The sequence below is a fragment of the Salvia hispanica genome, chromosome 4 (genome assembly GCF_023119035.1).
Source record: "Salvia hispanica cultivar TCC Black 2014 chromosome 4, UniMelb_Shisp_WGS_1.0, whole genome shotgun sequence".
NCBI classification, from domain to species: domain Eukaryota; kingdom Viridiplantae; phylum Streptophyta; class Magnoliopsida; order Lamiales; family Lamiaceae; genus Salvia; species Salvia hispanica.
The window spans coordinates 16,300,171-16,313,729 of NC_062968.1; the positions used below are offsets into that span (position 1 = coordinate 16,300,171).

The 13,559-nt window shown below is 36.9% G+C and overlaps 1 protein-coding gene across 2 annotated transcripts; it reads right to left on the reverse strand.

Moving 5' to 3' along the window:
• Window positions 1-2,823: 2,823 nt before the first annotated feature.
• Window positions 2,824-7,575, reverse strand: LOC125219506 (FACT complex subunit SPT16-like). 2 transcript variants are annotated; one of them, XM_048121496.1, is made up of 3 exons: window positions 7,313-7,575; window positions 6,555-6,639; window positions 2,824-6,173 (listed from the first exon to the last, which is right to left on the reverse strand). In XM_048121496.1, the coding sequence occupies exon 3, from the start codon at window positions 6,152-6,154 to the stop codon at window positions 2,975-2,977; it is 3,180 nt and encodes a 1,059-aa protein (XP_047977453.1). In that variant the 5' UTR covers window positions 6,155-6,173; window positions 6,555-6,639; window positions 7,313-7,575; the 3' UTR covers window positions 2,824-2,974. The 2 variants fall into 2 exon arrangements, with proteins under 2 accessions (XP_047977453.1, XP_047977454.1); XM_048121497.1 differs by having other exon boundaries at window positions 7,291-7,575.
• Between the last annotated feature and the right edge of the window lie 5,984 nt (window positions 7,576-13,559).

Here is a 13,559-nt window from a genome sequence, read left to right on the forward strand (position 1 = left end):
ATCAAATGACCCATGATTTAATATATTATCAATGGAATATTATTTTATTCCACTAAAGAATAATATTGCACTCCCACTTAAATCACCAAATTACAAATAACTTGGGTCCATTTTATTTTATAATATTTCCCGCGTTTAAGATTATCTTGATCCATCAATTTAATTCTTTTGTCTGCTATGTGACTAGAATTAAATTAATTCTCCAAAGAGTTTTTCTAGTTTGAAACTTTATTTATTATTCGTGGAATAAATTCCAACTGCGCAGTTTTCTGAATAATAAATTCCTCTTTCAAACACCTCTTGGGGATCACCCCTTAGGGATTTAATCATACCACACTGGGCACGCGAATTCTATGAAATAATCTTCCAATACCTTCATGTTATTCAATTACTACCACCCAAGATATCATGAACTTGAGTTACGTACAAACTCTCACATATTGATAAGTCAAAGTGGCGTTTGATTGAATAAGCAATATTGATATTAATATCATAGACTAGAAAATACTAAACTTTCTGAAATATATTCTTTCAGTAGATAGCAATAAAGAATACATTTCGGATTAGATCCTTTCAGTGCTTTACCACACCGGTGTTACTAATCTCTTCTTAGGTAAGAGAGGATTATCACAAACACCGCAACCGTTCCAATAGGTAGCCAAAGCCTATCTAGGTTGTGAATACGTTTTTCTTCTTACTAGATCTGGTCAAGTCCCCTACTGGAAAACTAATGAGGAGATTCATCGAATTTCCCTACTTGACCTTCTTAGTAAAAAGCCTTAGACTTGTTTATCATATTTCAATAATAAACCATTTATATTATATTATTTATTCTCATAAATAGGTAAACAAGTGGACGTGGCGTTTCTCGTATACATGCACAAGCTGACTGTACAAAGGCATGTACGCTCGAAGCATTTTTTAGTATACAAACCCCAACATACCTTCCCTCCTTGGAGATAATCGATATTAGATAATGACATGATAATCAAAATATCAATTTAGATTTAATTACATCAATCTTGATTTTGAGCAATTTGGTATATGAATAATGTGATTGAGCGTCGTGTGGCTCCTCCATTGTAATCGATGGGTCCAGGCATGGTGAGGACGTCGACCGGTGTGAGGCCGGTGGAGGGGAGCCGCGACATCCATTGTGGGTCGGATCAGTGGCGGACGCAGGAATTTTATACTGGGGGGTCCAAATTATATTAACGATAGTTGCATATTTTTTAGTATCGACGATTATAGAAACAACCCGAGATATTACGAAGCCTGTGAGAGAGATGAATAGTTTGAGATGCATTTTTCTCCTCTTATGTGCTGCTTCGTATTTATTAGTTACATTTTCTCTTCTCCGATATATTTTATATTCCCTCCGTCCATAAAAAAATAGTCTCATATGTGTACGAAAGTAAGAAAGATGAGAAAAAAAGGAGATAAAGTAGAATAGGGAAAGTAAAAAACAAGAGAGAAAATGTGAAAAAGTGGATAAAGCATGAAAGAAAGTTTCTATTTTTGAAATGAGAAAAACAAAAAGAAAGAAATGGAAACAATTAGAATTAGAATTGATCAAGAAACGCAAGCAGGGGATTCGATCACACAATCAAGTAATTACATCACCAAATCACAAACCAACTGAGCAAATACTTGAAAAACATTTTCCAATTATACTTTAATATAGTAAATAGCGAAATGGGTGGGGGTTCCAAGGAACCCCCATACCCCCACATAGGTCCGCCCCTGGGTCAGATGCAATGCCGAAATGGGGGTGGGGGATGGTTTCCAGGGGTGAGTTATGGTTTTTGAAAAAAAAAAATTAACAATTTCAAATTCTATAAATATCCACTCTCCAACACTTCAAAATCTCTTCCTCATGTCATACATTTCTGTTTTCTCTCTCTCAACAGAATATGAATCCTGCTCCGGATGAGAATTTTATTATGTACCAGGCATGGATTACACCATTGAGCTGGTTGTTGAGGCACTACCCGTAATTGCTAAAGTCGTTGCATATGAAGTAGGACGCACGGCTTGAGTTACTCCAGAAGTCGGATGGCCGTTTGGGGTTATTGAAGAACTGAGAGACACAGCCACATCCAGCACTGCCCAAAGCCATCGACCTTGGAGAGTATTTGTCAGTCAATTGCGGACATCGATATGATTAGCACTATGTACTAGTAGTACTTCAAAGCGCAAAAGAAGGATACATCGACGGAGGAGGAGCGTCAAACCCGCAAGCGCCTTCTGGGCGTACTCTGGACAAAGGTGGAAAACTACTTCAGATTTTAATGTATTCTCTATGAAGTTGTAATTCCATTATATTATCTATATATTGTATACTCGTATTTCAATCTTACTAGTGAAAACAATGAGTAGTGTAAACTAAAAATTCTAGCGCGGGAAGAAGGCGTACATTATATGAGTTTTGGCCTGAGACGAAAACATGGACGAATAATGACGTGGCGAAAGTCTTGGCGTGAGAGGGGTTTCTGGAGTTTTGGTTGTCAATTGCCTAATGGGCACTTTAATGTATTTATTTAGCATGAGCATACATTATAGATTTTGTTCACTTCATTTGTTATTTAATTGAACAATTTGTGTGAAGAATACACAAAGTTATGAGCCTCGACTCTTGAACGATAATTTCATTAACTTCAAAATTTCATGCATCTGCCAATATCTTCCCCACATATTCATAAGACCGTTAATAACTTGTTAGCTAGAAACGAACTAAAATTAGATCATTTGCTTCACCAGCATGCACAATACTTTGAGATATGCGTAATTCAAATCACAACCTAATCATTTAGGTTACCAGCATGCACGAACCAAAATATACTTTGAGATATTCTTAATCCAACCACAAAAAACTAAAACCTTAAGTTGATGTCAAAAGATGGAAAAGGAATAGGTCTTCTACAAGTTATAAATATCCAAAATAAGCTACACTACCTCAGCTGTAACCAACCATCTACCTAAACTTGGAGCGTTTTGAGGCAGCACTGCTAGGTCCAGCCCTTGCCTTGCCAAAAGCCTTCATCTTTCTTCTCCTACGCTCATCCTCGCTGTCCGAGTCGTTCCCCTTCTCCCGATCAGCATTGGTAGCTTCCCTCTCCAACTCCTCCCATGTCTTGCCCTTGTCTTCCTCAGATTCTTCTTCTGATTCTTCGTCGTCATCTTCAGATTCTACCAGTGATTCACTCTCTGAAGCATCATCTTCTGATTCTGACTCCGGCTCTGCATCAGATGGCTCATAACCTTTATCTGACTCTGCTGAGTTATCAGAATCAGAGTCCGTGCCTTCCAAGTTCAAAAATTCCCAGCCACCCTCTTCTATGAACTGCTGCGGGTCATCCATAATAGTCTTTAGAATAGGGCGCCAGTTAAGATTCAGCCTACTCTCATAGTACTTGGTGTCAGTAGTGTCCAACCATTCCTTAATGCCATCAAGCGAGGAAGATGGGATGGAATCAATCCGCATCACATCACGTTTGAAATCCTTGAAGACAATTGCCATATCAAAATTCTTTTGAGCTAGACCCACTCGTTCCAAATTGACAATCTCAATATCACTCAACGAGATCACCAGAAAAGGAGTTTCTATCAGCTCAACCAAACAGCTAGAAGTTGGAACTATAAAAGCTGAGGCCTTGTATGGAACCCCATGGAAACCAAGCTCTCTGAGAGGTTGATCAAACTCCAAGTCCAGGCGCAATTGGGGCTGCCCCCATAGTTCATTCACCCTGTTCACATACTGTTGGAATTCCATATTAATTTTATTTTTCCTATCTCTCTCCCTCTGTTCCTCCTCAATCTCATCTGGATCATAAGCAGACCTCTTCCCACTGCCAATGTTCTGAACCATCTCCATCACCTCAACATAGAATTGTACATCCTTGGTTTTCTTATTTCCAACCATAATGTGGTTGTGCAAGTGAAAGTGAAGAAGGGTAATCATCTCTTTCTCTGCAGGCTGGAAAAAGGCATGCTTTATGTTGCCATACATGATATCAACACGCTCATCAGCCCTCGAAGTAGAATAGCGGAACCCATTCGCATGTGCTTCTAATGTACCACTCAACTTCCTGGCACGTCCACCAAAATTTGGACGTATCCAAAGATCATGCAACCTTATCGGCTTGAACTTATTCCCTGCAAGTTCAAGTTTCTCTTGGGTGACGAGAGTGGCTCTCTCAGCCCTTTCAGATTCCCTGGCCATAACACCACGCCGAAGAGTTTTAATCTGCTGCACCACTTCACTTATGTGCCTTGGATCCTTGGATCTGAACGAGACCTCCTTCAAATAAATCACCCCTTGGTTCTTCAAAGAATTGGCATCATGAGGAGTGAAGGGTGTGCCGGGTACATTAAAGATTATACGAATATAGCAATTTCGATTAGTGTCCTGCTGGCTTGATACAGTTTTCACCGTAGCAACATGGAAGGGTACCATGCTTCCATAGATGGGAATTAGAATAGCTTCATTCCTCTGGTCAACTTGAATCATCATTTCCCTAGGTGGTGGAAGTTCATTAACACTTTTATAGGCAACTAGCTCACTTGCTGATTTCACAGTAGATCTTCCATCCCCATTAGCTGATCCCACCCCAACAAGGCGGCGAGCAGTTTCCTCAATCTTCTGGCGCGCAAGTTCTGCTTGGTGCTGCTTCCTAAGTTCTTCCTTGGAGATCTCCCCATTGTCTGAACGAAGCGTTGCTTTGGAATACATAGAAGCCCTGGCAGTAGGTTCCATGTTGGCTTTTCGTGGCTCTTCTTCCTCTCCATCTTCATTGAAACAATAGGCAACATCTTTAGAAACTTTAGGGCTGACCGAAGTTGCAACATAACAGACACCATCCGTCACAATAACTGTATCTGCAAGCAATAGTGAGAAATTCTGGCTCTTTGGATTGCTCGACTTCGATTGTAGATCCTTGAAACCAAGTGAGACATTAAAAGCCATGCCTTCTTTCAACAGTCTTTCATTCTTCGCATTAAGAGTCAATCCAGATTCACGGAACTCCAGACCAATGCCTGTTCCTGCAGATTTTGTTAGGTGGGGTACCAGCTCGGGAGCATCTCTCTTCACTACTGTCAAAGCAGCCTCATATACATCACTAACCTTGTTTCCAGGCTTTAGTGCATGAATAGCAGCCTCATGAGCCCTAAGAAGAACCTCATAAGCTTTGGTTTGCACTGCATCAGTATCAATAAGATATGTTCTAGCAACATTTGAACAATAACTGTTGTAGCGGCACCCAACTGCACAAATGATAACACTGGGAGAATCATAGTATAACGGATCATCAGTGCTTGTTGCACTCGGCCGGAGATCAAAGTTCCCACCACTCTGAATGATAGGAGGGTAACAGATATCAACATTTTCAGCTTTTAGTTTGACGCCAATCTTGGGAGGGTCAGTTATAGCCTTCTCCGTCTCCTCCATGAGTTCAGAGTGTGTCACTTTCTTCTCCTCATCAATCACCTTTAAAACCTCTGGAAGAACAAAGTTCTTCATTACAAAAGCAGTCAAGTAAGCAGCTTTCTTAATACATGTAATCTCATTTTTGTCCTTAGCAGCAAAAAGGTCAGATAATCCATTTGATATATCACTCAGGGTTAGACCAGAACCCTTCAACTTATCTGACCATATCTCCAAGAGTTTCCCCTCTGGGGCTTCCCGAGCTATGTTCCCAACTACAGGTGTATCATGGTCATCCGACTTTGGCTGAGAACGGATAGCCCGGAGCACCTTATCAATTTGAGTGCTTCCATTCTCATTTTTTGCCTTAACCCATATTACAACTTCTGCATTTACAGTCTCTCTGGCAGATGCTTTGACAACCTCAAGCAATGATGCTTTCTTACCACTACAAATGAAATGGATATTCTTCTCTCCGAAAACCATAATCGTCTCTGGAAACTCATATCCAAGTAACCAAATGTTAAGAGCAGAGGATTTCAGATACCGTAAATCCTCCGAAGGAGGCGGTGTGGCCACAACAAGGACATCAGAAGAACCCCAAAGCTCATCTTTGTGATCTTTCCAGTGCTTGTAGAAAGCTTGCAACCGCCTACTGAATGTAGGCAAGTCAATTGTATATTTATTGCCATTGGCATTTACAGGCAGGCCATTCCGTTCTTCAGGCATTGCATCCACCCAGATTGATCTTCATAAAAGACATAAGATGATGTATGTCAGCAAATAGGGGAGGCCACAGCCAATAAGAATCCACAATGTTGACTTGTAAAACTAGGCTCAAACCAATCACACCTCGCATCACATATCATTTCCTCCTATCACATCATGTATCTCACATCCACACTCTTTTCCAGCAAAGTCCAACATAACACATTAACAACTTGTTTCGACATATTATCGAATCACATAATTAAAGTATATTTCATTTCTTTCAATATCATCACTCAACATATCCAAGAAATAAATCACATATCAGGTTTGCATATGGCATTACCAATTAGCACTCAATACTCAATATGCAATAACATAACTTAATTCAAGAATTAAGATTTAATGTAGAAAACACTACCTCAAAATCCGAAATGTCTTGTTGTTGGAATCACCTTACTCCTTTGCTTTCTCCTTACCCGTGTTATCTCTCGAAACAGGATAACCTTTCAATATGTATAATTCTTATCAACATCAACACAAAACAATGTAAGTTTAAATCAAGTTTTCCTTTCAAAATCTAGCCAAAATATTGTGGACTTGTGTTCTAAACTAACTACAACAATTTAGCATAATGACTTACTTTTGTCCATCAACCTTAGTCTAAACATTTAAAACACATTCCCAGATCAGCATGTTTAACTTATTGTAAACATCTTTGATCTAAAAGTATGCAAAATCCTCACAATTCCACTTTGTCTAAAGGCTGTCCCAAACTTTCTCATGTCAAGAATACAAACTTCCTCTTATCAAGGTGTAAATTATGCTTAAAAGATCAGCAAATCAATCCAAAGTAGCATAAAAAAATTCCCAAATCAAAAGCAGAATACTAGAATTTACAGCATTCACACATCAAGATAACCTTTTCATTCTATACCATCTCTCCAACTATCTCTAGGCAAAGGATTAAAAATCAAACGGTTAGATTTGCACCTATCTTATATTCGCACCTATTTTACTTGATTATGAACCCTAACTTTAAATTGAAAAAACGTGATTATGAACCCTAACTTTAAATTGAAAAAACGTGATTACGAACCCTAACTTTAATTTGAAGAAGAAATTGGGCAAATAGGAGGTGTAAGGGACTTGCTTACACAAAGTGGAGACAATTCTAACCTAGATGTGCCGGAAATCGGCGATGGTGGCGCCAGAAACTGCCGGACAGCGGCAACGCAGAGAGAGAAAGAGGCCGGCGTATGTGTTTGAACAGCGAAAGAGAGCTTTAGACAAAGAGCCAAACGTGGTTGAGGTGCTTGCGGGGCGGTCACCGGAGGTGCTTGCGGGGCGGTCACCGGAGGCGCAGTGGTCGCCGGGGAGAGGTTGTCGCGCTTGTGTTTGAATGGCTGTGGGTGTGAATGGCGGTGGATTTTATGAGGGAGGGTTCTCGAAAGTGAGGGCAAAATGAGATTAAATACTCTATTTTCTTTTTCTATCCAATTCATTAGTATTATTTCTTTTTTATTTTCTCTTTTATGCCCTTTCCAAATTTTTAGTTAAAAAAAAATCACCACGCAAACAATAATTAACATGGCAATGGAATGATCATTGATCAACACCATACAAAATTTTATATCTATTTTTTCTATTTAAAAATTTTATATTATTAATTTTATTTTATTATACATTTTACATGCACTTTAGTCACTAAACATATTAAATAACTCAAAGTTATAATCCAATCTTTTCAAATTAGTTACCGATCTAAGAATTAATTATTGTAGAGTCGGACGACACGTGTATATGATATTTAATAAACTACTTAAATAGCATGATCATTGATCTACACATCCAAAATTCATAATTCATTACTGAATTAGTATATTGATAATTGCTTAAATTATATTAAAAATTTTCTATTTGATAAAAAGTTTGAAAGTAAATATAGAATAATCGGACATTATTTTTGCATAGTAAGAGTCACAATTTGCATAATAATACAGTGAACCATATGAAAAAATGTCGAGTAAATTATGAAACAAAAAAATGTGTTTTATTTGCAATAGTGATATACACACCATGAGTAATAATATAATAATGTTAATAAACAAAATAATAGAGGCATTTTGGTACTTCACGTGGTTATTGTTGTGAAAGGTCAATAAATTGGGGGTCCACAGGAGTAGCCCATGGGCCATAAACTTCATCGTTTCTTCATTTGCTGTAAATATGGCGGGAGATTGCTCTCTCTTTGTGTAGATTGGCGGGAAGGGAAAGTCTTAGTATATTAAATATTTACACTTACTAATTTAGCATCTGTAAGAGTTCACATTTGGGGAAATAAATAAATCAATTATATGGAGTTTGAATTCATACCTTTCTGCCAATATACTTATGTTTTCACTTAATAACAAATAAATTATAACAGTTCCTTGGGCAAATAATATAGTACTAGTACTTAGTAATTTATATTCCATCCTTTCTCTAAAACTACAAATATTTGAAATAACATTAATTTTAATATAAAATTAATAAAATATGAGAGATAGAAAGATATGTTGGTAAAAAACAGATCCCACCTTATTTGAAAGAAATAAAATTTTTAAAAAAGAAAATTTATATTTTTAAGGGACGGATCAAAAAAAAAAATTTATATATTTAAAAAATGGAGAAAGTATTTTAATAAAAAAATTCACATGTTTCATCATATTTGGATTGAGCACGGTGAATACTAAACATGTGTTAAGTATAAAAGATGTATCACTTCTTTTTTTCACTGATTTTGGAAATATTATACTAAAACTAAATTTCAACTAACTAGATTTTTGTACTATATAAACTGGATTATAACATATATAGGGGATAATATCAACTCTTACAAATCTGAGACAAGATCCTATAAAGTAACAATAATACTCTAATCATCACTACCCAATATGACATGGTAATGGGTTGCAAGACCTCCATATTGACTATCAAAGTAGCATGATGTCTGGAGTCTTTGCCCTAGCAGCAAGAAGCTTAGACATTATTCACTGAGGTGTCGTGTTCGAGCCTTCTTATCAACAATGGTGGATCCAAGAATAAAAAATCGTGGGATTGAACCGAACACGATTATAAATATAACATTTTAAAAAAATATTTATAAAAAAAATACATAAAATATAAATATCACAATATTATGCTATGTGAGATAGTTGGCTTCTTCGTGTATCAATTTTATGAAAACGACTCAAAATCCTTTCTTTGGGAATAGTTGCAAACACCTCACTCTCGTTATATACCATCAAACTGGTGTCGTTCACTTTAAGGTAACACGGTCAGTTCTGAACAAAGAAAAAGAAGAATTTCACAACCTAGATAGGCTTAGACTACCTATCGTGAAAGGTTGCAATGTCGGTCTGATTATTTCTAAGCCTTACTGAAATAAGATGACGTTGGTGTGGTATAGCACTCAATGGATCTAACAACAAGACAGTCTTTATGCTATCTACTGAAAGACGAGGTCTTGTAAATTATTATTTCTTAATCAATGTACGTTAGCATTGAGCATACGGTATTGATTATGCACTACTTTGACTTACCAAATGGTGCGGGTTTTTCGCAACCCAATAAGCCTGGTATATTGGGTAGTGGTGATTAATATCTAGCGGTGCTAGGATTGCTATTATGTTGAATCGTGCGCGAGGTGAGTCTCGTTTGATAACATCCTCAAGAGAAGCTTGAAATAAGGTTTTATTATTCGGAACCTAGCTAGTTGGAGTTTAATTACTCTATGAATAATAAATAAGATCTTCTTGCTGAGTCCTCTCTTGGAATAAATAAGATATTAATTAATTAAGTCCACAGCAGACAATAATTAATTAATGGATGTTTCTATCTTAAGCGCGGGAAATAAATATCAAGCAATGGAAACCCGGAGAACTTATAATTTCGGATTTGGATGGGGAATGCAATATTACTTCTGTAGTGGCTGCTCGTAATATTCCAATTATAAGCTTATATTAAATTGGTTTTAATTTAATTAGTAAAAAGCTAATTGGATGAGCCCATATCCAAAGCCTTCCATAGATCCCTGTCTGGGCCCAATATGTGACTTATTATAAATAGGAGAATAAAGGAGACAAAAAATATATTTATTTTTCATCAAAATTTTCGTCCCCCTCTCCTATACTGTGAGAGACGATTTCTTCTCCTTCGTGGGAAAGGTTTTCCGTCTTCTTTATTTAAGTTCTAGTACACTGGTGAGATCAGCCCACCCTGATATCAGTTTACAGTTCGGGAACCAGACAGAAGATCCATGGTTTTGTACTAAAGATCTTCACGTGGAGAAGGCGCTAGCTATCTTCGATTCTTTGGAGAATCATCAAGGTATAATGGCTAAACCGTAGAAAAGCATGTTTTAGGTTTCAATTAATTTAAAGCATGTTTTATTTGAGTTATGAGCATGTTACATGTGATAATTACACGAATAGAATTTGTCTAAATAATCTGCTAAATAGAGCAGAATTATTATATAATTGATTTATATGAGTGCTTCCGCTGCCAGTTCCTTCACTGATGACATGGCAGGGAGAGAGAGTGGCTAGCCTGTGGCTGGTTGGAGATGCTCTAAGCCAACAGGAGTTAATATCTAAGTTTAAATAAATAAGAATATTAGTTATCAAAAATACCTGACAAAAAATTTCAACACAGTAATAGCGATAGTTTGTAATACTTTCTCCATCATTCTTTATGCGAATACGTCTTGGAACAATGTCATCCAGGGACTTTAACTTCATTTACCCACAAAATGCTTCCACTTCTTGCAAGAAATCATCCCATCCAGACTCTCGAAATGCTTGCAAAGTCCTCTTTCGCAATCACTGTCAAATTTATCGCATTCAAAATATTTTGATCTCTATATTGTAGCGAACAAGATAGTGCTTCAATCATACCCAACAAACGTTTCATCAACATCATGAAAAACACAAAATCAAAATTTTCCATCTTTTGGAGCAACCCCTTAGATTTGCCACTTGTTTCTGGATTAACTCCATCTTCAAATACTATTTCAAGTACTTTGACTATTGATGCTTATTTTAGAGTATCCAATTCAGTTCACATAAATTATCAAGTTTAACTAATTAATTAGGAGTATAATAATACTACAGTGTCGTAGCAGTACTTCAAGTGTCGATCCACATGGAGGTAGAAGATTGTTTAAAACTTAAAAACTTGAAAAGATATAGCATAAAGATTTGATTTTTGATTTTGAAAGATTGGGACAAACGAAAATAAAAGATTAACAATTGAAAGACTTTTCAAAGAGAAAATTTGTCACTCCAAGTTGCTCACTAGACTTGTATTGTTCTACACCTTTAACAATGAAACATATGAACGGATTAAAACATCAACCTAATCACATCCACTGAACATGTACACGATGAGTAGTTCACAATTAGCTGAACACATTACCTATGAACCAATTTTCAATGATTATAAACTCCCGCGGAAGCGCTAAAGAAATAAACATCTACTATGATCACCCACTTAATCCACTATCAAATTATACTTAAAATAATTATAATTCGATACCATATCAACAATCAATTACTCATAAACTATGTTAAAGAGACAATAGCAAAGGAAAGAACAACACTACTTTATTAGCCAAAAACATAGTGTATAAATATTGAGCACACTGTTGGTAACAAACACATGAGTTCAATGTTGTAGAAACATTCATACAAAGCCTATTACAACTTGGAGCAACATAGAGAGTTTAGCCCAAACACATGGTGGAATTTGCAACAAAAACCATAGGAAGCATGCTCACGTTCAGTGGAATTGGGATTTGGAGACGGATCGTCGGAATGTTGGTCGAAATTTCTTCCTTTTCTTCTTTCTCCTCTCTTTCTCTCTTTTCCTCTCTCTTCTTTCTCCTATCTGACTATGTCTGAATGCCTCCAAAAACTGCTCCAGAAACCAATTTGACAACTAAAATGGTGCCAATCCGGGCATTTTTTATGCCAACCCAGGCGTTTCTACTGGACCCAGGCATTTTCTATGCCAAAAACGCCCGGGTCGGGTGTTTTCGCCGGGTTCGCACTATTCCGCGTAGTCTTCATCATGGCCATAACTTCTTCATCCGAGCTTCGATTGAGGCGTACAAGGTATCCACGCGAAGCTATTTCAAAGACGAAGATAACAGTGGTAAGATAAAAGAATTTAAACATTATCTTAATAGGCAACGAACACTTTGAACCATACCCCACTGCTTTGGATCATTGTAGTCACTTCACATGTACATATATCAACTATATATAACAATCAAACGTTAATGACCAATTGATAGATGATTTAAATATACAAAATAGGAGAAATCTTGGAGTAGAATTAACATTATTCGATTTACATTAACTATCGAGGACTACATAGATGCAAGACGAATTGTAGTGATATAATGAGATCTCAATCGAGTGTCATCCGGTCTATGTAAAGAAATTTCTTTATTTAGACCTTTACTTGAACTGATTTTCCCTTTCTCAATCCTTTCAACCATTCTATCATATTCAATTTGATACGAGGTAACTCGTACCGGGGGATAACTGCGAGAGATTACAAAGAAGATATTGGTTCGTTCGCAGGAAGAATCCCTTCGAGCAGCCAATTATCGTTCAACTAGGGTTTTGAGCAAGAAAATAAATTGCAGGAATAAAAGAGATGATAAAAATAAGATAATTATGATATATTGATTGGTTGAAGAAAATAACAATGTCTCCTATTTATAATAGGAGTATTCTAATTTAATGAGAAATAAATAAACCTAACTTACTGAACAAGAAATAAATATGCTAGAAAGATATGATAGTTAAATAATTAATAGGATATGAAGGATATTCTTGAAGATATTCCCGTATCACATTTTGTCGGAGTTTATCTGCCCTTTTACAAGAAGATCAACATATTGTAACGATCGGGCTAAGATAGTTGAAAAAATTAGAAACATGTCGATTGGCCTTACATAGTGACACACATACCAATTGAAATTGATGGGCAAAACAATGGACATACCATGCCCGTGAATTTTCTTTAAAATAAGTGCTTTGAGTCCATTAAATTCACCCCTCATATTTGAAGCCCCATCATATCCCTAACCTCTCAATCTTTACAAGCTGGGACTAAAAAATGCCTTAGGCGATTTCACACTGAGTGTGTGCGATTTTCACACAGTGATTCCGCGCTGAGTTTTTCTCAATTTCTCTTCGGTTTCTCTTGGGATTTCTACCGGTAATCTCTCCTCTTCTTGTGATTTTTGTCTGGGCTTCTCGATTGGGTTGGGTGGTAAGTTCTCAGCTGATTGGGTGGGGTGTTTTCGGCTTGTTTTTGGTAGTGAGCTCAGTTTGTTTGGTAGGTGGTTTGGATGGCGAGTTCTGGGGAGCTG